Consider the following 25865-nt stretch of genomic DNA (forward strand, 5'->3'; position numbering starts at 1 on the left):
TTCGGGTCAGGGAGCCAATGTGTAGCCAGAAATAGAGATGTGAGTTCAGCCACATATGAACCCAAAGATATATTTTATTCATAAACCTATGTGCTTGTATTATATTATTATATTGTATTGTAAAGAACGTCCTAATCCTTCCTTCTCCACCAATACGTCATCAGTTGCAGTCTTCATATCAACACGATCACGTGGCAATAATAGAAACCATCGATATTATATACAAAAACACAATATACTCTGGAACAGCTGATTGAGGGGAGTCAAAAGTCATCTGTAAATTGGCTCATTGCAAGATGAGATGCAAAAAAACGGGATTTGCAAGTAGTCGACTTCAAGCTTTAAACATCAATTGAGTAGTAAAGTCGATTCTCTAGCATTTTAGACAAAGGTTAAAACACCAATGACCTCTAGGGGGTATTCAAGAATTTGGCCACTGACATAAGTTTAGGTCGAATCAACATTACGTGACAGATATAATGGGTGCTAACTTACTGTCATTAAATTACTTTATTGCAATTACATTACTTGAATGAATACTGTTAATGACATGCTTACTCTAACTTTCCTCACTGTCCAAGCTATATGGACAGGGGTTGTCCAGAGTTCGAGTCCGTTTGACCTTTTTGTTTGTTTGTTTGTTTGTTTGTTTGTTTGTTTGTTTGTTTTCCCCCCCACGCTGCGTTCCCGGAACACGGCATAGTCCTTGTGTAGATTCTTCAGGTGCTCGATCAAATTTGTTGTGTTGAAGCGTTTAAATGACGTTCCCCACAACGTACTTCAGTTGTGCACAGACTGCAAATAACCTACGCGTTGTTTGTCTGAGACACCGCAAAATAGTCCCACACAGACGACGTGTTTTTTCACCGACAACATTGAAAAAACTTTATTGGCCGTCAGATAGTTACAGTACTGCGCAACAAGACACGTGACAAGGCTAAAAATAAATTAGTTTTGGATTCATACGCGACGAAGACGCGGAGTTAGGTATCTTGTGCGGAGCCGATCGATGACATCATTGATCAGATCGGCGACTTATGACATGAAAGCCGATCAGTATAAAATGGTAATTATCAGTTGATACCGATAACACCGCTCAGATCGGCGTAAAGTCTAGTAATTATTTTTAATATTCATTTATTGATTTATATTTAATTGACATTGTATTTTGTATGTTAAACTATAGTTATTCTCGATAAAATGTATGTTTTGTTATTATTTTTAGGTCTCTGTAACCGATTCATATTAACATTAATTGGATCTGCATTTTTTTTCTTATGGGAAATACTGCTTCAGTTTTCGTACGATTTGGTTTTAGTTAGACCTTTAGGAACGGATTAATCCCAATAACAGTGGTTCCTCTGAACTGGATTGCTTGGTGAAGATGTTGACGTGCTATTTGTGTTTGGTGATGTGTCCAGGCATGTGAACTGCTGCTTCCATGAGTGAAAGTGCTTTCATTGTCTTCACGGGCACTCACTTTTTGTCTGGTGTTTTAAATTGTGAAGGAAAAGAACCATTATTCTTCCTTTCACTGCTTGGGTGGTAACGTCAATGTAGAATGTTTTAAACCACTGAGCAGACCTGCAGGAGCAAGAGGGGAAAGAGGCGGCGTTGGCTCGTTGAGATCGTAAATTGCCACCTGAGAAAACGGAGTTCAGCCCTGATTTTTATTTTTTTGCCTTTTGAGAAGAGGAAAAAAAAAAACTTGCAGGTCAGCATCTTCAGCTTCCAAATGAAAACAATTTGCAGCACGTCGGAGTGTTTGCTCGCACGCTCGGACGACGGTGCATATTTCATGTTGAATGCGGCTGTAAATTGAGGCCATGAACATGCTTGGACTGGCCTGGTGCCAACTAAATGATCTATAATTTCTTCGAAACACTAGAAAATAATTAGTTCGTATTCTATTAAGAATTGGATGTTAATGATGATAAGGAATTAAAGAGTATGGGTATAAATGTCACATTATGTGATCCATTTGTTACTATGGTTAGGTAGTAATCTGTAATATTTGTATAGTACCAGAGCACTCCTAAGTATTAGCATTGTAAAAAAAAAAGTTGGCACTAAAAAAAGATACCATTGAAAAATTAAATACTTGGTGCCTTGACATGAGTTTATTGTTCTGTGACCATACTCGCAACATAAAATCAAAATCAAATCAAATCATGTTTCCCCATTTAAATGAATGGATATGCAATTAATCCTTACCAGTCTTCTGAAAAAAGGTTTTTGTTTTATAAGGAAAACAGCCCTCGATAAGATTGTACTTTATAAAAACCGAGTGATAACAATGTAAAGAATCAAGCAGTTTGCTCATTGCTGCTCCTTCTGGTGTCCCTTACTTGGCCACTATGGGGCAGTATAATAATTGCGTTGACAAATGTGAAGACTTTCACAACCATTAAGCAACTCAGTAAACTTTAGTAAGAGTCATTCTTCAGAGAGGATAAAGAATATGCCTGTAAGTATTGTTATATTGTCTGTCTGCATGCGTTGCTGCACGTTTGTTTTCAGATATTTGTTGCTTGAAAGGTTATAACACCGCAAAAGTTATGCTATTAGTTTGCCCATCTAAGATGTTCCCATTATGTGTTAGCATTAATCTAAAAGGATTTATTTAACGCAAAGCTGTGTGCATGTTTTAAATGTAATTCTCTTTGTTTTGTGTTCAGTTTGACAGTAAACTTCAGCTGTGAAGGGAAAGGCCTTTGAGTGTGAAAATGTGCTTTAAAAGGGGAGGAAAGAAGAAGCCCCAACTTTGGAGACTATTGTATTTATTTTGAGGGAGTAGAAAAAACTAAAAAAAAAAAAAAAAACAGTTGTGTTGTTGATGCAGTACATTTTCAGACTCCCAGTGCCTTGATTGCCATTATACAATTATAAAAAATAACATTTATTTCAAAGGGTATCAAAAAAGTATTTAAAATGCACTTTTTATGCTTGCGTTGACTGACAACTAGCTAATTTAGAATTTGTGTTCGTAACTGAAATATGCAAACTTGTTAAGGAAAGAAAAAGTAATGGAACAATTCAACATTCCATTTTTATTTGCAAATGTGGTATGCAGTGAATCAATCAAGCAAAGTTTCAAGCAGCAAAAACTACTGTCAGGAAGATTCACATTCAGAAATAGAAAACACTTTTGTCCTATATGGTATTTCTTTAGTGTCTCCTTTTGAACCTTTGCCCTGAGTCAGCGACTAAAAGACTGAAAACACTGCTCTCAGGTCCCACAAGGTTTGCATGCGAAAGGTTTGCATCAGGACACTGTTACCGAATGCTGTAAACAATAGCTCAGCTGTTGCCTTCAGGCTTTGGGTTGGAAATAAATGATAACAAGGGCACCGAGAGGGTTGCTGGAGATTGCAAGTCACAAGCCAACGAAATTGAAAAAAAAAACACACCCGGACTCACCCCTCATTATTTTTGGGGACTTTAATAAAGCTAAACTCAACCACGAACTCCCTAAATACAAGCAGCACATCGACTGTCCTACCAGAGAAAAACATTTTGGACCACTGTTATACTAAGCTGAAAAACGCATATCGTGCCAAACTTCGTGCAGCACTGGGCTCCTCTGATCACTGCTTAATTCACTTAATACAGACGTACAGGCAAGAACTTAAATGTGCTAAGCCTATAGTGAAAACAGTGAAAAAGTGGACCAATGAAGCAAAGATGGATCTTCTAAGCTGTTTAGACTGCACAGACTGGAGTGTCTTGGAAGATTCAGCTGGCAGCCTGGATGAATATACGGACACTGTCACATCCTATATCAGTTTCTGTGAAGAGGTTTGTGCACCAACAAAGTCATTTCGCACTTTCAACAACAACAAGCCGTGGTTCACTGCCAAACTTAAGCAGCTTCACCAAGCTAAGGAGGACGCTTATCAGAGCGGGGACAGGGCCCTGTATAATCGAGCTAGAAACCAGCTGACGAAAGAAAGTAACATTGCAAAAGAGGAACTATGTAGCAAAGTTGGAAAAACAGTTTAGCGCTAACGACTCTAAATCAGTCTGGCATGCATTCCAATCGCTGACCAATTACAAGCGACGATCCCCCCCAAGCTGAGAACAATAGCACACTAGCCAACAACTTGAATACCTTCCACTGCAGATTTGAAAAGGACACTTTCAAACCCCACACCACCTGACTACAATCACACATCTGACTTCTGCATTGACCATCCACGAACAGGATGTGAGACGCATCTTCAAACAACAAAATATTAACAAAGCGGCAGGCCCAGACAATGTGTCCCCATCCTGCCTCAAAGTCTGCGCGGACCAGCTCCCTCCAGTGTGCTACTGTGCGAAGTACCATCCTCTTTCAAACACTCCACCATCATTCCAGTCCCGAAGAAACCTGCAATCTAGGGTCTAAATGACTACAGGCCTGTCGCCTTGACATCTGTGGTCATGAAGTCCTTTGAACGTCTCATGCTGGACCACCTCAAGAGCGTCACAGGCCCCCTGCTGGACCCCCTGCAGTTTGCTTCCCGAGCAAACGGGTCTGCAGATGATGCAGTCAACATGGGACTGCACTTCATCCTAGAACATCTTGACAGTGCAGGGACCTACGCAAGGATCCTGTTTGTGGACTTCAGCTCAGCGTTCAACACCATCATCCCTGAACTCCTTTCCTCTAAGCTTCAGCGTTTCGCCTGCCATCTGCTAGTGGATTTACAGCTTCCTGACGGGGAGGACACAGCAGGTGAGGCCGGGGGAGGCCACCTCATCCACACGCAGCATCAGCAGTGGGGCGCCCCAAGGTTGTGTCCTCTCTCCGCTGCTCTTCTCTCTCTACACGAACGACTGCACCTCAACGCACCCGGTTGTCAAACTCCTGAAGTTTGCAGATGACACCACTGTCATCGGCCTCATCAAGGACGGTGACGAGTCTGCATATCGACAGGAAGCGGAGCGGCTGGAGCTGCGGTGCGGCAGACACAACCTGGAGCTGAACACGCTCAAGACTGCAGAAATGATCGTAGACTTCAGGAGGCATCCTTCGCCACAGCTGCCCCTCACGCTGTCCAGCTGCCTTATGTCAACCGTCGAGACCTTCAAGTGCCTGGGAATTACAGTCTCTCGGGACCTGAAGTGGGCAATCAACATCAACTCCGTCCTCAAAAAGGCCCATCAGAGGATGTACTTCCTGCGGCTTCTGAGGAAGCACGGCCTGCCACGGGAGCTGCTGAGGCAGTTCTACACAGCGGTCATCGAATCAGTCCTGTGTTCTTCCATCACAGTCTGGTTTGGTGCTGCTACAAAAAAGGACAAACTCCGACTGCAACGGATAATCAAAACTGCTGAAAGGATTGTCGGTACCGCCTACCCACCTTTGAGGACTTGCACGCTGCCAGAACTAAGACAAGAGCGTGCAAAATCCTCTCTGACCCTCCACACCAGCTCTTCCGGCTAGGCGCTACCGATCAATGCAAACTAGAACTAGTAGACATTCCAACAGCTTCTTCCCTCTTGCAATCAACTTCTTAAACACCTAACCTACAATTCCATTGCAACATGCTGGCAATTTTTTGTCTTTTTGTCTTGAGTTTGTTGTCACATTTCTGTCGGGCCAATTATATATTACTCGTGCACTCACTGTAGTGGTCTCGCCACGCTGCACTATTTGCATATCTGTTGTTGACCAATACTGGGCACTCATGTCAGAGTAGCATCTGCTCCATTTGCACACTGACTGAGGAGTATCTGCAACATTTGCACAATCAACATTGTCCCAGACTATCGTACTACTTGCGTGAAGTCTCGGCGCCCTTTGCACAACGGTCATTGCACCGGACTATTGCAATATTAGTCATTCGAACTGCTCTAAGTGCTAGAGGACTCTGCATCGTTTTGCACAATTGTCAAAAAAAAATAATAATAAATGAATTAAAAATAATAATAATAATAATCGGCATTACCAGATAACTAGCAACCCTTTATTGCTCAGTGACTGTTTTTCTCAATGTCTTTATGTCTCCAAAGTGTTCTCTGTCAATTGACTGTCTGTTGTCGTACTAGAGCGGCTCCAATTACCGGAGACAAATAAATTCCTTGTGTGTTTTTTGGACATACTTGGCAAATAAAGATGATTCTGATTCTGATTTGAGTGACACCTCACCAAGTAGTCTTTTACAAGTATTAATTCAGTCGACAACTGGGACCCATCACGCATAATATAGACTTATCTTAGTTAGGGATGTGCTGTTATATTTACATCACCTTTTAAAATTAACTATACTAAGAATGGGTGGCGGAACTGTTCAGATTGGATGAGATTCAACATTATTGTCATTGCATGGCAGGTATTCTGATTCCATCAGTAAGGAAGTGTCACTGCCTTCTGCTCTAGCCACATTTCGTAAACAAACAAAGTGCACCTCAGCTTCTGGCTAGCGGACATCATGGCGAGTCGTGCTTTTGGCAGCATATCAAACTCGTGAACTCATCAGAAACTGCATCATGACACTAACTATTAGCGCAGTGTGAAAAAAAAAAAAAGCTAAGGCTGTTTGAACGCAACTTCCACCTGCATTTAATCAGCCTCTCCCAGGCTCTTCAGATGGAGATAAAGCAGTAACAATGGCCCTGGTGTTTTTAAAGCATTATCATTTAGACTGCTCAAACTGTTCCTCTTGCACTTGTCTGCTTCTTTCATTTCCTAAAAAGAAGACAAACTATTGATGTTTCACTTTTCTAAAAAGATCAAAAATGGTTTGTTATAAATTATTTCATTGTTATACATTGTTAATTTAAAAATCCTTCATTTATTCTATAGGCAATTAAAAAAAAAAATCAATTATACTTTGTGGTTTTCTGCGATTGGCGTGAGAGCTGAGATTCCTATCCCTTGAGAATAGCTGTTACACTACTGTATACATCTTATTGGAGAACTTACTGCAAGGAGTTTGAAGTCATTTCATTGTCTTGAAATTAGTTAAATCGGTTTATGCAAAACATGAGCAGCGTTGTTTTGCATTTTGCGCCCCTCCTGTGCTGAATGTGACCCGAACAATTATGAATTAATACCATGAAGGTACCCATCTGTGAGTATTGGCGTACTGTTTCAACCGTACTAAGCATTACTCACAACAGTACTTAAAATTATGGAAAAGTTTAAACCCCTTGAAGAGATTCACTACTGCGGAAATTAAGTACTGTATACACTGAACCCCCCACTATTCGCAGGGGATAAGGACTGAACCCCGCCGAAAACAGTAAAAGTCAGAGTAACTCCCCAAAAAGGTTTATATCATACTGTAATTGCCTATTGATAACACAAGGTGGGAGCAAAGGACTATTTCTGTCTAAATGAAGCGCTTGAACTCACTTCAACAGCTCCAAGATGTCACCAAATGGCGGAAAAAGCAACACGGTTATTGCTTTGGCCTGAGCACAAATCGACAAATTTGGGTTTTTCAGCGAATAATGAAGGATAGCTTCCCAAAAAAAAGACACGAAAAGGCAAATTCATCAAATATGTAAGGGTGTACTGTGTCTCACTGATAAATACCATAGTTTGACACATGTACCATTAAGAATTAAATTTAAAAAAATAAATAAAATACAACCAAAACTCTAGTATGTATAAAGAACGCAACCACCCTCAATTTAGTGTTTCCTTGTATTTTCCCCAAAAGAAATTGGGGTTAAAGCAAAGTGCCAGCGTTTGTTCAAAGAACGCACCCAAGGGACAGAAGAAGAGAGAAAATCAAGGCAATGGCGATTAAGATGAAAACGCCGCATCCCCGTGGGATATATGGTGTTCCCGCTACTTTAACCCAAACCCCCCCCCGCCCCCCGCGTCTCTCCCCAGACCCCACACGGCGCTCCAGATGACAGCAAACGCGTCCCCTCCTGCCTTGTGCAAAATAAAAGCTCTTTGACCCGACATCGTCATCGTTAATAATGCATCCCTCCGCCAAACTATACCGCGCAGTCGCTCTCGCAGTCATCAATCAGTCGCTTTAATTATCGGGACCAACTTTAAATGCCACAACCATAAATCATGTTTTCCACTCATTTTTCTTTAATGAATTCTAAAGCGTTAATAAACTAGTAGGGAAGAATTAAATAAGGTTGTCCATTAAAACAAAAGACAGAAGGGGCGAAAACAGGAAAAACATTAATATGACCCTGAATTGTGAGTAGATGACTGATGCATGTGGGTGGTAAACAGCCACCCACAAATTGTAAACAGCGCGGTTAATGTGTAGTGCCATCGCCAACTAGTGTATATTATAGTCATTTTGGTCAATTTTACATTGACATTGGATTTTTTTTTTTTTTTTTTGACAAAGCTGTTTGTTGTTTGTACATGAAACTTCTTTCTATTTCTGGTACATTGTCTGTACAGTCTTATGATGGCAACTGTTTAACCCTAAAAGACAACTACTTCCATTATCTCCAATGGGGAAAAAAATGGTTTCAAAATCCTAACAGGATGGATTGCACTCAACTTGACTGGTTCCACTTCACACCCTCAACCAGAAACACAGCCAAGGCGCAGAAGGCGGAGAATGGCCTGCTTCTTATTCTGCTAGCGCGCCGGCGCTCTCCAGCGGTGTCTAGCAATCCCTTACCCCTTTCCCTACTTCCTTCTCTTCCCACAGGCATCCCCGGCAGCGCTAACCCGGAGCCAAACAAGCGAATCCACCTCTGGCGCACATTAAGGTTCTTATCGTCTTCAACCCTCCACATTTTCCATCCCCGCCTCCAAAAGGGCTGCGCATATGCAATCCCCTGGCCTCCAATCTCACAGTGTTTATAATTGATTCTTTAAGGATACAGGCTTAGTCTGTCTCTCCAGCACTCCCTGAACCGTGGCAACACCCCTGCACAAAATTAATAATTCAAAATCATTTTAGTAAGTGGTTACTAATTGCGTAAGAAAATTCATGATATAAGGTAATCATGTGTGCATGGCAGCAAGGAACATGTATGACTTTCTTAGATTTCTTCTCTCTAAGATACGACAGTGGAACCTCATAATTTGAATTCCCTTAAGGTCATATGATACAGAAACCAACCATAATTAGTCATGGAAATTTATTCATAACTATCGAGTTTAGGAAAAAAAAAAAAAAAAAAATCAAGCGAAATTAGGCCCAATTCTAAGCATATGTGTGTATACCCCGCTTAAGAGTGTGTTTTGACGCACGGAAGAAGCGGAGTTTATGACACTTTGTCCAAGAGAGTTGATAAATTTGTTCTCAAAATATTTTCAACACTTTAAATTGGTTAGTAATGTGTAAAAATAAGATGATGTGAATACAGACTAATAGTATCGATGTGTGAAAAAAAATATGAAAATGAACATACAGTAGTTCTGAACCAAAAGCGACAATAATGTTGCCTGCATAGGCAGAACAGATTTCCCTTTAAATTGCTTCCTTTTTAATAAATTGGATTAAACATTCTCAACACAAATTCGGGGATGACCATCATCCCAGAGGAGACTGTTTCTTCTACTTTTAACAAAAAAGCTCAAACATTGGCTGACTGTGGAGAAGAAAAAAAAAATCAAAAATCAAAATCACTTTTTTTGCACATCACAATTAAAATAAAATCCATTAAATCCAGAATAAGACAGTAAAGCTTATGAGGCTTCAGTTTTTTCCTGAACCAGCTCATCACTTTGACAGCGTTTGTGAACGTGGGTCAATTAGCTCTAGTCACTCACTTCTCCTTCCTCACTGTGCCCATTCACTTCCATCGTGTTCTATCAATTTTGTCATTTCTGAGTTGTCGGGAAACAAATCATCGCAAATTAACTGCCAATAAGGTGGCCTCCTTTCCCGCAGACTGGCAGTTTTGTTTCAAAAGAAATTGTACCCAATTCAAGATACATTTTCCTGATAAGCAGTGAAGCCGTTTGTTTTCTACGGGCACCACATAGACACTGCTGTTCTCTCTTTTTAATTGACAGTCTCTGTTTAAAGTTACAGCAGCTGGGCCGCTGGGGCTCTTAACCACGCGCATTGTTCAGTTTGTATAACATGTTTGCGTAACAACTACTCCCGAGACACAAATATTGAATCATCTTTGTCTGCCGAAACTTGGAAAACCCAAAAGATATTGAGTTTGTAGTTTGATGATGTGAATTAAAAGCTCTAAAGACAAAACAAAACACGAAAACCTAGCCTTATTAGACAAAAAAAGGGGTTTTATTAGGCACACATTCATTACTCAGCAAATGCCTTAATTGATCATTGTCTTCCAGTTGTACGGTAATGGCAAATAGATTGATTGAGCCTGCAGAGGGAAATGGTCGGTGGAATCCTCAGCAGCAGCTGTGAGCAGAACAAAAAGGTTCACCTTGTCAGAGAGGACGGTTTGAATTTCCAGCTCAAATGTCATCATGTTCATTGGCTAAAACATTTAATTGGCCATTGAGCTAAGAAGTCGGTTCTGCGAGTGCACAAAACTTCCTGAGAACGAAAATTAGCCCAGCAAATCACTCGATCATTCCTGAAGTTAGTCATAAGTGGGAAAAAAATTAAATGAAGAGTCTAGTTTCAAAACATCTCACGGCAGGCATTATAATTTCAAAGTGCGCGCACAGGATCCAAAGCGAAACGTCTTAGGTTTTCTTTATTGACCGCCTCTCATTAGCTCCCACCGATGAAGGACGGAGGGCGAAGGCTGGGAGTTGTACTCTGGGGGTCAATAACAGCTGAAACAAAGCCAATAGTTCAAATGGAATGATCGTGGTAATTACACAAGAGTCCGATTTGCACCAGAGCAGGTGTTGTTGGACAGGTAGCTCAAACGGACTGATGGGAATTAGTGATTATACAATAGGTGATTACTATGTCTAATTGTCAAATACCCTGATTGTTAGCTTTACCGGTAGCATGTGTTAAATGTCGATGGCTATTTTCCATTTGAAAGCAGTTCAGCGGGAAACCATGATGCATTGACGCCATGAGGCAAAACAAGACAGTAATGGAGGAGAACGAGGGCCTCCTGTATTTAAGGTCTCAGCATGTGGCTGTTGGCCACAGCAAGGAAACAGAGGGCAGCAAGAAAATCAGATCAGTGCAGCAAAGTGGAGACTGTGCAGTCCAGCGTCACAATGACGCAGCAATGAGCCACCAGCAGTGATTTACGTCAACTCCGCATGTTTAGAACTCTGGGTCACCAGTTACCTTTAATAGCAATTGATTTTTACTAAACAGCCTCTACCAAACTATTTAGACTACACAGTATTTGGCTTCTATATAAAAAGGGACACTGTGAATATCAACAAATAGTGTAGCAGCCGTGTTTGGGACAGTGTTGCATTTCATTCTGTTGATATGCCAGCAGCTAGGCGAGTGGGACAATGTTTTATAAGCAAACAAGACTGATGGTTCTCCTGTCGCATCTTTCACCATTGTGACATTAAATTCTCCCAGTTGATCTGAGATAAGCGATGAAGCACAGGACACTATACAGCCTGATGGATATAAAGTATTACAGTACAGCATACAGTAGTACTGTATAAACCACAGACTTACCTTCTTCATCCAAAAAATACAGTATCTTTTGTAGTGAAGAGCCACTACAAAGGTCTCGTTGGGTTTGTGCATCAAGGAGACTGCTGGAAATGGCAGATGTACTGTAACTGTCTGACAGGAAAACGAGTGTCCAATGAGTGTCCTTCGTTCCCTGCAGCGCTTATTTTCATCCAAAGACTTTACTGCAGCCTGTAAATCAAGCCCTGCTACTCGCCTCGCTTCTCACTCTTGGACAGTTTCATTTTTTGGTTCCTTTGCATCATCCACCGCAACTACGCTTCAAGCTGTAGGCCAGCAATTAATATTAACTGATAGCAATGTTTCCTTTCTGCGCAGCTAAAAGATGAGGGCCAAGAAATGTCTACAGTCTTGCGAGCGCTCCTCTCTCTGCATCAAAAGAGACCACAGGACGAGACGCTCAGTGGGACTGAAGGGGTCCCCGAGAGTGGATAATAATCCCTATCATCTACCGCAGGAATAATTGGAAGGTCGTTAAATGCCACTGCGTCCTGTCAGGTATTGCGACAGGTGACGTGGTGTCATTTCATTTTATCAAGCAGTAGTAAAACAGTTTGGTCTACCCAGTACAGCAACATAAGTTGACATTGTCAAGAGTAGTGAATAAGCTACCAGTACCACTTCTTGGCACCCTTGTATACATAAACTCATATATAATTTTTTTTAAAAGTCAGTCGCTGGTCAAAAGAGGCATTACTTCTGCGTGACAAAACAAAAGTGGATCAGGATACGTTAACTGGCATATGATCCTTTAATTAGGCAAATGTCAGACAGTAATTTGAACTGCATTACAACTTCCGACACGTTGCGTCATTTTCCCTTCTGTCCTTTCACCCATGTTTGTATTACGCTTGTTTACTGAAAACAGATGGGAAAAGTGCTATATCCTCATCAGAGAAAAAAAATGTCAAAGTTGTCCTTGGTTTCCGATATGACGTTTAGGAACAGCACGCATAAGAGAACACACTCAGTTTCCACCGTTCGTAGTGCTTTTTATTTGATTGCTTTATATTTATGAACTGTTTTGATAGATACGCTTACTAAAATGATTACAGCTGCATAGGTTAATGAAAGACTTCAATGAGCTCTGACTTGCCTAAAAATTCCAATTTTGTCGCTGCCGTAGGAATGGAACTGCGTCGTAAAAAAATAAGTAAGAGCATGCAACTTTGAAAGGTTGTTCTACTGTTACGTTTACACTCCCTCACCTCCAACTAATAGTAATATGGTACCAGGCTATGCTTCTTTTTTTTATGTTTGTAAATTACAGTAAACTACAATTCGCAGGGGATAGGGACCAAGCGGAAACCATGAGTAATTGTAAAAATGTGTATAATTGGCTATATTAATAGTTGAAACCATGAATATACCCCAAAACAATATCACAAAACACTTTGTGCATTGTTTCCCTTTTTGACTCCTGTGTCTCTCCTCGTTTCCAGTATTCCCCCCGTGTTCCTGATTCACGTCATTCCTGCCACCAAGCCAGCCGTCTGTCCTTTCCACTGCCTGCCAACGCACCCAGGACCGCCGCCATTACCTTCCTAAATCAACTGTTCATCACAATCTATCTGCCTCCGCCTGCTCTTGGGTCCAGCTCCTCTCCAAACGTGACAATCTGAATTACTAAATTCTGATCAGTTCACATCTCTATCTGCTCATCAGAAGACTTTGTGAAGTACATCATGCAAGCTGCTCTATTTAACCTCTCCTCCATGCAAGGAATAGAATGGCATCCTGTGTTTCCCAGTGGTAATTATGGTAATACAGTATAGGGAATTGTAATACACCCCTAGACAGATATTTACTTGCAGTGCTGATTGTGTGGACCTGAGATGCTCCATTGTATTCATGAGGCTCAGGCTCCAAATACTGGAGACAAATTCCTTGTGTGTTTTTTGGACATACTTGGCAAATAAAGATGATTCTGATGTTGTGGTTGATTTTAAAAATGACAAAAACAACCATTGTCAGCATTTCGATCTCTCCACGCAGCTGGCACGCAGCTGCGTGGAGAGACACAGATACAGGGATTAGAAACACTTGAGTGCGCTGACAGCACGTGCCGTGTGGTGCTTCACTTGTTGTTCACAAACTTTTGGTGCAATGAGCATCTGTTAAATGCTGCCCCTGTCTGCTTTTACTTTGGTGTCAAAGCTTCCAGATGTCCCTGCAACTGTTCCTCGGGCTTTGATTTGCTTTTCATGCAAGCAGGATGCAGCCTGTTGACTTTCTTCTGTCTATTGACAAATAAGATGACACACACGGATAATCTTATCTATTAATGTGTGGACTAATTGGGGTTGGACTCATTATTCTACCCAGCAGCAGGCTTAGACAAGATTGAACGGACAGTACTGGCTACTGGCTGAAATAAAATGACTGCTGGAGGAGTAGAAATGCCAAGAACAATTACCAGAAACCCAAAATGTCATTTCAATGTAGGTGACCTTGGAAAAGAATGCTTCTTTGAATTACCTGGGCTTTGCTCACCTCTAAATGGAGTCAGTGATATAAGCAAACACAAACAAATGAGCGCTGAGAGTGCAGCTCTGTTGCTGTGCATTACGACTGTCCACACGTGCCACACACACAAAAATCGACTGTGCAGCCAGTCCCCACAATTACTCTATTTACTGCGTTCCCAGCAGCCGTAAGCAGCTTTCGAGGAGTGAACACGCTCCGATGGAAACACAACCTGCTTGGCCTCAAATTGCAGCCAGTTCGATGGATTCCCAGTATCAGAAATACGTGGTGTATTTTTTCTTTGCTGCACAGATCCATTTGGAATCATGTTTTGGCCATATTTTCAATTTGTTTTCTTCCCCACTTCCTACTTTGCTTTTTAGTCGAACAAAAATAATACAGGGTGTCCCAAAGGTCACTAAACATTCCCTTTTTTCTATTTAATTTCAGGTGCCATTCGAATGGACGAAAGGCCATCATCATTTGACAGCTTCCATCCATCCATTTTCTTTACCGCTTATCCTCACTAGGGTCACGGGCTGCCGGAGCCTATCCAAGCTGACTGTCCGAATGATACCTTCAACGAAATATATAAAACGAAGTGTTTGTGACTTTTGGGAGACACTGTATTGTTTCTACACTTCATTTTTAGGAGGATTATATTAATTTAAGCAAAGGTATCTGTCAATAGAAAAGGAACGTGACAGTTTTCTTAAAAGTAAACAGCGATGCTAAAAAAAAAAAAAACACCAATGTCAAAGTGTTGACATTAAATAGATGTAGGTGATATACTGTAATTTGCTATTTTAAGCTAAACTTGTCCATAACCAGTAAAATGTTGGGAGACAATCATATTTTGTCTTAATTTGAATAATGTAATCCAGGTTGGATTAGTTTTTTTGCAGTGAACGATATATATATATATATATATATATATATATATATTTGCAATTTTGGCATTGGAAAAATGAAACAATGGCATAAATTACTGAAGCTAAAAGTACTGCGTGGTGGAAATAGCAAACTACGACACAAGTAAACACCCCAACACGGAGGCGATGTTCAACCTCACATTCGACCTTTCATGATAGGATTGCTTAACCTTTAAGAGACAGCCAAGTATTCCACAAAAAGCAGCAGGTGTGTACATGATGTTCATCTGCGGCTGTGTCTGCGATCCCTCCATTGGCAACGCTTGCCACGCTCAGCATGAACAGAACAAGCTGGACTCCCCGTTTCCTCCCACTGCTGCAATGACTGTTTACCAAATGTCACGTTGTTCATATGTTCCAAATGGCTCTATTAATGCTGACCTTGCGTTGCAGACCCGGGACACCCTCAGCCCTGGGAGGCCAAGTGACGATCGACGCTGGCTGACTCACCACTTTGAAGTCTTCGGCGCTGCACTCCATGCCGCGGTAGTAGCAGGACAGCAGCATGTCCTTGATGTCGTGGCCCGTCCGGTCGTAGAACTCGCGCATGTTGAAGGGCCGGGGCTTGTAGTTGTCGAAGTCGGCCCTCTCCTTCAGGACCTGCAAGACGTGTTCCTCCACCAGGTGCGGGTCCCGGATCTCGTACCTGCACCAGGAAGAGCATTCAAATCCTCAGCTCGATGTTAAAAGTTGAGCGATTTAGCAGCTCATAACAGCAGTAGTGAACATATGCTTACATTACTATTTCATTTGCAATCCTTAGTCATTGCAGTAACACTACGGTAATTACATTTTGTATGCTGAATAAGACTTTCTAAAACTTTTTTTTTTTTTTTTTAACGTTAGAGAGAGACCAAGGGCGAGAGATTTACCTCTGTGCAGTAAAAGCATTTTTTTCAACTGTTAAAACTTTGTATGGTCAATGTATAAAGAGTTTTGCATTGTATTGATTGTATTTTTACTCATGGAGGCACTTCATCACCAATTCACTGAATTACACATCAATTTGTGTGTATGTGGCACATGCAGCTGATCAAACAAATACCTCCAAAATACTACGATTACTTGGTTGTCTCATTTTACAATTGATGGGTGAGCAGGCACACAATTTTCCATAAAATACCTTCTTTTAGTAAGAATATCTAAATATTAGCTGACATTTGTCAAGTATTTCTTGCACTATATCGTACAGCAACGTATACAAAGACCCCAATGCATGATAAGTGCAGTAGGAAGCACCACCAGGACGATTTTGTAACGCCTCAAAAAAGAAGACATGGTCTTTTGGTACAGCGGCAGAATTTCAGCTTGGTAGTGAAGGAGGAAAAGGAACATTTCCAGCTTCCAGGAAAAGCAAGATAAACCGTGGACGTGCCACGCGTTAGTCTTTAACAGAGTTGTCCATAAATCTTAGTGTTCCACCTAGGTCGAGTGAGTGGAAGGAAAGTTAATTACTTAAACCCTCTCTCTCGCTTTACGCAGACAAATTAATTGTAACGCCTAATAGCTACGACTGTCTGCAGCAGTAGGAGTGCTTCTACAATGGAAGAACAACTTTCCTAATGAAAACACAGAAGCTCCCCGCTCTCCATAAATGCATTCATTGCTGAAAGAGCGCCATGGTATTGGCGCAAGCGGCCCATCATCCTCTGTATTCCTTCTTTCTGACACATGGCAGAGCATGAAGGATTGATAAATAAAAAAAGTGAAGAGAAAAGTCAAGTACAGTCTCTGTCTGACGACCAGTATCAACCTCCTGCACCTGCTCGCAGTCATTCAAATTAACCTCAATTAACTGGCGGGACCACTGCTCAGGGGGCAGAGAGCCGGTGATGTCCCCCCACCACCACCATGTGAACAGCCAGAACAATTGCGCGTGTTAAGATGAGGCTTTATTAAAATATAATTAGGAGAGGGAGAGGTGGGAGAATGCCGTGACAACGCGAGGGATTGCATGATTTCCGAAGACGAAAAACAGGGTGGCGCCCCTTGCATCGATTTGAAAAAGCAGAAGACAAGATCAAATTTCTCTTTGCACAAGTCTTTTTCCTTTCTCAACGGCGGATGGTCGCTTCGTTCTTTTCTCTTTTCCTTCGCCAGCGTCGCTAGCAGGGGTAACTTGTAGAGAGCCACTTGCCATCCGCGCAGCTACGTCAACGCCAACTCGTCTGTCATGGAGGATCCGAGCCGTCGCGTTGAGCTGCCGCTGCTCTTGGGTTCAGCTACTTCCCACACCTGACATTTGTTTCGGTTTCTGCCACTTTTGGATAAAAATGCTTCGCGTCAAATTGACCAAGAGACATTATTTCCGTTTCTGGGAAGCAACATCGGAGGGGAAACAATTTATTTTCACATATCATCCACCTCAGTTTATAATTGCCAACATGCTCTAACGACATCAGAAAAACTGAGAAATTATTACGGAAAATAAGCAGAAGCGTTGCCATCTTCACTCATAAATTGCTAAATGACAGCGAGGATGGTGACATCTAGAGTTATTTGTCATAGATATGGGCGCTTGCGTCAGCAATAATTGGTAGTATAGCTTAATGGAGCTCCTTTTAACTCCACAAGGTCATGTTTGATTAGTGTTCATTGACAGTACCTTGGCACTTGGGAATGATGTCGGAGGATTTATTAAAAAAAAAAAAAAAAAAAAAAAGGAAAAACATTTTCACTTTTCACTGTCTCTATAGCCAATAAATACATGTGTAATGGTAAACATTTAAAGCGAGGTGATTTTCCACTGCCATCATGCAGATTGTCTCGAGTTGTGGGCCAACTTTTAGATAGGAGGGCTAGATGGTGGCAGCAAACACGTCTCACTTCACAACAACCAGAGGTTTGGCACACAGTGAACAATTCTTCCAAAGAGGCTAAAAGCTTATTTCAATCTTTTATTGCCACTTTCAATTGAGGTTTGAAGGAGAACTAAACATGAAACAAAGAAAAAATTACACATTGTGTATTGAACTAAAGTACATTAACCTTCTCCTACCAAGGTCCTACAGCTTAATGCTAACGCACAATGCAAAATGCAAATATGAGCGCTAACAAAACTAAAATTGATGTCACGGAAATGATAAACCATTTAAGAACTTATATTTGAACATAATTGGTAGCAACACGTGGACAGAGCGTGAAACAATACATTGTAGCTTAGTTGCGACGTCATCAGTTTTCCCATCCTCAAATTCACATGTAATAGTCTATGTCTGTATTATACGACCCCCTGGTGGCCAAGGAACGTTCACCAGAAGGAGCAGCACAATGCCCACTGAATTATTATCATGATGCACAAACTGTTAAAGTCTTTACATTGAGTTATTTTATTATTATATGTTTTTTTATCAACTACAATACTATAGAATGCTATTATTTGTCTTTATTACAAAAACAAATTTGTTTTTATTTTTGGGCTGTGCGAGAAAGGATTAATGCCAGTTGGAGTCATTTCAAGGAGGAACGATGATTTGAGATACGAGGCATTGTGAGTTGCGAATGCGGTCACGGAACAAATTCAACTTGCAAGTCAAGACATCACTGTACTTTGTGGGGGAAAAGTATAAAATTGTGAAATTAATTGCACGAGTGAAAAATTCATTCTGCGTGCCAGTTGCGTCACTGGTGTTGCTTGGAAAACCTCGGCAGCAACCCTTGGAAATGGCAGGTCAAAGCAAATCAGGCCAATTACTTCATCTCTGCACTTAGCTCCGAGCTAGTCGGGCAACTCTGTCCTCCCCGGAGGTGGCGAAACATCATTAGAGTTCCTCGGGAAATACGACACGGCCCCCTTTACGGGGTTATCCTTTAGTTAAATGAATTGCATCCTGAGCCTCTGCTTTATAAGCAACACGGAGCTGCCAGGAGAGCACTTAAGCCGCCACATTCAGAAACCCACTAGCCGGGAGACTTCAAAGTACACACGGCCTCAATAATACCGCTGGAGTTTTTAATATTGCCCTTCCGTCGCTCCCAAAAGAAAACTCCGGCGTGCACTGGCACTGTGGCGAGAGAGAGGTGTGAGACCCTCAATTGGATTAAGGGGCACAAGCACTTTAATTTCTTTCTGGGGATGGAGACGAATGAAAGCGGATCTGCATCACTTGGCCACCTCGCGGGAGGAAACGATTTTCAGGAAGAGCTCAAAATTCTGCATACGCACGACCTAATATTAAACATGCATGTCGCTGCAAGGTGGTTCAATCCACCGGCATTACTCCTGCATGTACAATGTAAAAATGAAATTATTATGAGGGTAATTGTACAATTAGTGCTAAGTAATTTACAAAATCAGATGACTTGTAAGGTGTTGTGGCTGACTGGTAACATTAATTCCTGTTAGAGGAGTTTGAGAGTGACAAAAAAAACATTTTAATTTAATGATTGGACGTAAACCGACAAATTTGTCATATTGTTAAGCACTGACGCAAGAAGACCAGTGGCAAAATACAGCAAAATAACATAGCGCTATAAAAACATTTTAAGTATATACAATATATCATAACAATATGATCAAACAGCATTTTGTACTCCATGCACTCGAAAACTCTGCAGCTCTCGCTTCCCCGACTTTTGATGACGCCGCATATTTTGGCAGCAAACGCCACCATTAGCGCTAATTATTCCACAGCGACCTTCTTTAGTCAATTATGATGATCATTGACTTTGGGGCTTCATCGAAACAGAAAACCGAGCAATTGAATCATTATGTTGTGCACTGCAAAGCGTGAAGGGAAAACAAACACAAAATGAGTGCGCCCATTGATTTTCGTGCTTGCGACAGCCAGAGTGAGGTACTCCATCTTAATCTACTGTCTCAAATGAAATTTTGGCCATAATCAGATTTAGTTTTCAGCATTTTTCCTCATTTTTGATCGACGTCGGCAAAGGCCGGATTACCAGATGTCTCTAAAAGATGATCCTGATTGCTTATAATGAGGTGCGGGATTTGTTAAGAGATTTTTAATTTCCCCGACTGCTCTGAAATTGTTCACGACAATCAATGTTGAGCCTGTTCAACATTTAGAATGGCAAATCTTTACTCCCAGGAGTTTGCCTCCACACCACCAGATACGCTAACAGTTAGCCTAGCTGCTTCTATTTCTTCTTTTACTACGACTACTCTGTGTTTTTCTGCAATCTGGATGTTGAGTGGGAACATGCTGCCTGTCACAGGTCAATCTTGGTACTACAACAGCCTTCTCATTTGGGCGTGGATGGAAACTCGCGTAGGAGATGTGTGTGTGGTGTGCTGTGTTGGTCATCGAATACACAACACATAAGAGTAGTAGCCACACACACACATTTCCTTGTAATATGTGGGGTCTCTCACATCTTACAATGTGTGTGCCTGTTCACTTCAGTTCTAGAACTAGGGAAGGTCCTCAAATCGAATCAATCTTTAGGAATTCCGTCGATTAAGGTGATTCAATGTTGATTAATCAGACGGGCTTCCTTGTTTGGCAAAGGGAAAAACTGATTTCCAACAGTTTACAGTAATCCCATGCATATTTGCAGTTCACTGTTCACAAATACAATTCTCCAAAGCACTGTCTAATAGAAATGTAATAATTTGATGTCAAGAACTCGACTGGCCTGACTGTGCTTTGTATGTTGTGGAGGTGGTAAATTTAGCCTTGGTTGTTCGTGAAAGCTATGGAGTTGCGCACTTCTGGTCTATTTTTCTACATCGAACCATCTATTTGTTAGCTACTTATTTTTAACGGTAAGAGATGGGCATGAATTACTCGCGGACTTTCGCTATTCGCCTCGGGGCTCGATCCCTATCCACCGCGAATAGGGGATTACTCTTTCTGCGAAATTGCCAGACTAGTGCGACAATGCCAATAACAATCCATATCTGCAGTTCTTACTGTATTTCATTGCATTAATCTGTAAGAAAAAGGTAGCTGGCCACGCGTTTCACCCACAAGCATGTCTCATATCAGGAAACATGCAGACTGTCGACATTTGATTTCAAGCCTTGTGAGAAGTGTGCTTGGAATCGACAGAACCAATTCAAGCCCTTATCTCTTGCAGGACTTTTTTATTTTTTCCTACCTCAGCGAGCGGGTCAGGAAGCCACACACAAGCATGCAGGAAACACACACACAAACAGTCAGCGGACGTCTCCTTGCGGGCCGCAAGGAACAGCAAGAAATGTTAGTATTGCCAATAGCAAGGGGATGGCAGTGTTAATCAGTGGCACTGCTCTGCAGCTTAACAAACAGCTCTAATTACACGCGGATAAAGACTTGTTCATCATGCAGTTTATGAGGCACATGCTAATTGCCGCCGCTTGTTGTGGCCCCTCCCTTCATCTCAAGTACCAAATTGAAGCTTTTACAAGAGGCGAGCGGTTATGGTTTGCTCTTCTCGCCCCCTCTCATTTAGTCACTGGATTTGCACTTAGGCATGCAGCGGCTCAGCTTCTAGAAAACGTGCAGTTCAGAGTGACGAGTGCATGCCTTTTTAGCCTTTCTTGTACGCCGTTCCACCAGGCTGATGTCAGGGGATGGATTTAGTTCTGTAATTCAGGTGTGTAGATAAACATCTCAAACTGTATAAAGTCATCCCCTGCTACTGCAAAAAAACTAAAGTAATTTACACCCCCTATTTTTTTAACAGTTCAATATAATTTCAAACATCTTACAACATTACCCTTAAAAATAATTGGCTTACAGATGATTAAAGAAAAATGCACCAGTCCATGTAGTGAACAACCCAGGCTAAACTTAGCTACTCCCTGAAAAACAAAGAATAATTATCACTTCTGCATCACTTCAACATACTTTGTGCTGTACTACTTTCTTATTTAGACAGGGCTTTAGTGGTGTCTTGTGGCATTTTTTGGGCATTTCAAAAAGAGCAAACTTGGCAAATAGGTGAGTTTTTCAGCATAAGGCTGGGCATACACGGGTTCCACAGAAAAAAAGACAAAGAAAATGGGGTGATTCACAAAATCTTCCCGATAACAGCAGTATCAAGACAAAGAAACAACCAGCTGCTTTAACTGATCTCGCTAAATGCACTTTTCATCAGGGGTGCGGTGGTGAATGAATCCAATTTCACCTAATTTGTCTGAAATTTCTTATTTATTTATTACAAACCTATCTTAGTTCATCCATCTACGCCAGGGACATATAGTGACAGCCAAAACATTTACATGCTCTTGCATTAGATGACCGAAGGTACAATTAACCAGTTTATCCACCTGTTGCCATTCATACGAGTCATTGCTTCCTGCGAGTATCTCGGCTTTGTGTTCACTTCAGCAGCCCCACATTTCACAGAGGAAGTCAATTTGGGAGGAAATTGAGGCGCGATTAACAGTATTTCACCATTCGTACGGTTTGATGGTGTACCGTGACATTTTTCCAATGTAAAACGGGTGCCTCAATTGGCTCAATTAAGATAGGGAAATAGTAATCCAAGCCTAATGTAAAGCAGCAAGAAGTGTGGGGGGGAAAAAGTATTTCAGACAAAGAGAGGAATGTAGTTTTCCTGGTACGTCGCCTGCTTATGTGGGCGGTTTTCCCCATATCCTGATGCTTTTGCAGCAGATCTCACTTAGCTATATCTACAGAATAATCACGAGCAATAATTCTTCCCTGAAAGGTTACAGTCACACACATATCTTCGCTGCCGAATGAAAATAACGCCAATCACCACTAAATGATTTGGACTTTTTAACGTAAAAATGTCCTGTCGAAACTGCCACCCTGTATTCTGTACAGTACGCACAACATACTGCAACGGCTGTCAAAACAGATCTACGTTTATGGTGCTAAATCTGGTGAATAAAATAGTTGTTAGTGCTGTGTTTTTATAAAATACATTGCTGTAAAACAGGGCGTTTTGTTGGTACAGTTACTTTCCTCGGACAACAACACTATAATATAATATGTACAAAAACAGAAGACTGGATTTATGTCATGCGAGGGTGTAACACAGGAGTTACACTCACCACTGTGCCTCGGGCATCCGCACTGCCCGTGTGGATCAATAAGCTAAAAATACACCGTTATGTTTTCCAGATGGTACTTGGATGTGTTTAGTGTTGTTTTGTCGCTTGTACAGTTTTGCGAGAGGACTGTCAACTGATGAGAAAATTAAGACGTCGAAACTTGTTAGTCGTGTATTTGGGGTTTGTCACGTCAGGCCAAAATCTAAAATGATCAAAGCGTAGCAGGCACAGAAAAGAAAGAAAGAAAAGAATGGACGGAGAGGATGGGGAGGGTAGCGGGAAGCAAGCGTCAGCAGGGGATTTTCAAAAAATCCAATATTGAGACGAGGAGGCAAAGGAAGTGCTCCAGCAGCGTTTTCTCCAAGGCCATTTACTATGAACCACATACAGATGGCGCTCATCTACGATGTTACCTGAGGGACTCACATACAGCATTTCCCCCACACTGTTATCATTACATCGACAACTTGAATCTGTTATTTTCATTCACTGGCGTGTGGCATACTAACAGCGCCTCAAAAGTCAAAACCGAACAGGGCAATATTCAGCCTTGACCAGTGATTGTCAAATTGGGGTACAAATACTACTAGTGGTACGCAGGGTCACTCTGGTGATACGGAAAAGAATCACTGCCGAAGTACAGCCCATTTGTGTTTATTTAGTACAATGCATTTGCATTTAATCTCTAAGAACCATTTATTTTTTTAACCTTTCATTTAGGTATAATTATTCAACTTCTGTGCAATAATTGTTTCATTTTCCAATATTTAAAGGGAGAGTCCATCCATTTTCAATACCACTTATCATGTTGACCAATCACTGAGTGGGGACTGAAACCACACCACCTGCACCGAAGTCAGGCTAAGGAACCACTACGCCATCAGTGACACAAGCGGAATTTGCAATTTAAAAAAAAACAAAAAAAACTTTTTCACGTATTTGTTGAGTCAACCTGATTTCGACTCCCTCTTTTTTTGTACTACCCTCATTCAACTCTACAAAAACCGACTTTGTAGAATAAAATTTTACATTCTTGCTTTGTTTGTCTGTCTCTTGTTTTATGCCTACACTTGTTGCTGTCTTGGATTTATTTTTTTACTTTTTTTCTCCACAATAAAACGGGAAAAAAAACCAACTGCAAAAGGTGATGGCTCCTTTTGTTGGGGATAAAACGTTAGCCCAAGATGTCAGAGAGCCTTAAAAGGTTTTGCGTGTTTGCACCAATGTTGTTGGCGAATTCTCCGAGCGGGCCGGCAACAAGCGAGACAGGTGTCAAAACATAGCCTTGCACTCACACTGCAACTCGTGCAACTTTAAAGGCATCACTTACTTTCCGTGACAAAGATTATAAAATATAAAAATGGACCTTTGCTACGAGCAAATACCCCTTCAGAAAAAGACATGTTGGGCAAATGTTAACATAAAAAAACAATCGGGGTCGGTCATGTTTGTACGGAATGTTTAGTTGATGAGAATTACTGGACTACACTGAAATGGGGAAGCATCGGCCAAGAAAGAGTTGCTGTAGCGACGTAAAAACGTACAGATTTTGTGACATGTTAATGCTATTCCCCACTTTTACAACAGATAGCTAGTTTTAGGACATATCGTGGACCTCCGCATTAGGGTATTTGTGAATCAGCATTCGCTATTTCCTGATTTTTTTTTGTCTTTTTTTTTTTTATTATTATTTCAAATATATCCTCCGTTATTGCTGAAAAACATACAAAATCCACTATTTTTATGCTCAGGCCAAAGCAAGAACAATACTGCTTCGGCGCCATGTGGTGGCAACTTGCTGCCCAGGAATTGTTGAAGTTACTTGAGAAGCGTCATTAAAACAAAAGTAGACTTTTGCCACCATCTTGTGGGATCTATAGGTAATTACAGTACAATGCAAACCTTTGTGAGGGGGGTGTCAATTACTAGCAGCTTTTCGCAGCAGGGCTTGGTCACTCTCCCACACACGTAACTTACGATCGTAATATTGAACAGGTTTAATGTTTGTGATCGTTGGCCCCGACCGAGAAGATGGAGGAGGGGAAAAGAATCACTCGTAACACTCCCCACACGACAGGATAATCTTTCAGAGAAGACCAATAACCAGGTTATTGCTTACTTTGATCGGAAGAGGGGCATCAGGCTAAAAATCAGCCCCGATTATTATTGTATGTGTGTAGCGCATTCCACATTATATTGTGGAGTGCATCTGGGTAAAAATGTCCTTTCCTTTACAGTGCTTGTGATTCAATTTGCATTTGATTTGAGTTCTCGTTTGATTTCATTTCTCAGTGAATAATAACATATACATATTGATGAGGAAATCCAGGCGTACAGTAGAGACCAGGCCTCTATGACAGTGTACAGTTTGGTGCTGATCTAAATTGGATTGCCTGGCTTTTGTGGAGCTCGGCACTGGGCGTGGTATTCCGGAAAATGTGTTAGCCTATTACTCGTTTGAAGCTGAAAGCTGCCCCAGTCACTGAGCTTTAGTTCTGTCTGAGGTGAGTTTTAACAATACTTGCATCAACACTTCGGTTTGGTTTTGAATGAAAAAGACGCGCAGTCCTAAACAGTCTTTACACAGGAGGAAACGTGTCCTTAGATAACCTTTGTTGCGATGTGGTATTTTAAAAATAAATTCCCACAGATGGGCTTCCCTGGAGGTAAAACCTTAGTGTCTGGCTCAGATTTGTTTTGATCTGCTCGGCACAAGACAAATGGCTGGAGGTGAGGTGGGAAGACAGAGATGACAAACAGGCAGAAGACTGCTATGCACGCGTGACCACAGCCAGCGTTGAGGTCCGTCACGTGTGGATGTGAATGGCAGGGTGTGTTTGCACAAACTAATGTTTACATCATGCACAGCTAGAGATGTTTACGTTAAAAGGGAATGCAAATAGATGTGAAGGGACAAAAAGACGTATGCATTAGGCATGATAATAAATGGATGTTTTATATAAA

General features: G+C 41.4%; 1 protein-coding gene across 1 annotated transcript in view; it reads right to left on the minus strand.

Moving 5' to 3' along the window:
- The window catches only part of asic1b (acid-sensing (proton-gated) ion channel 1b), a 142831-nt gene that overhangs the window by 115484 nt on the left and 1482 nt on the right, over positions 1-25865 (minus strand). Inside the window, exon 2 of the mRNA XM_061687524.1 lies at positions 15383-15578. Coding sequence (XP_061543508.1) covers positions 15383-15578 — 196 coding nt within the window. The remainder of the gene's footprint in view (positions 1-15382; positions 15579-25865) is intronic.

The sequence above is a fragment of the Phycodurus eques genome, chromosome 10, assembly GCF_024500275.1.
Source record: "Phycodurus eques isolate BA_2022a chromosome 10, UOR_Pequ_1.1, whole genome shotgun sequence".
Lineage (NCBI taxonomy): Eukaryota > Metazoa > Chordata > Actinopteri > Syngnathiformes > Syngnathidae > Phycodurus > Phycodurus eques.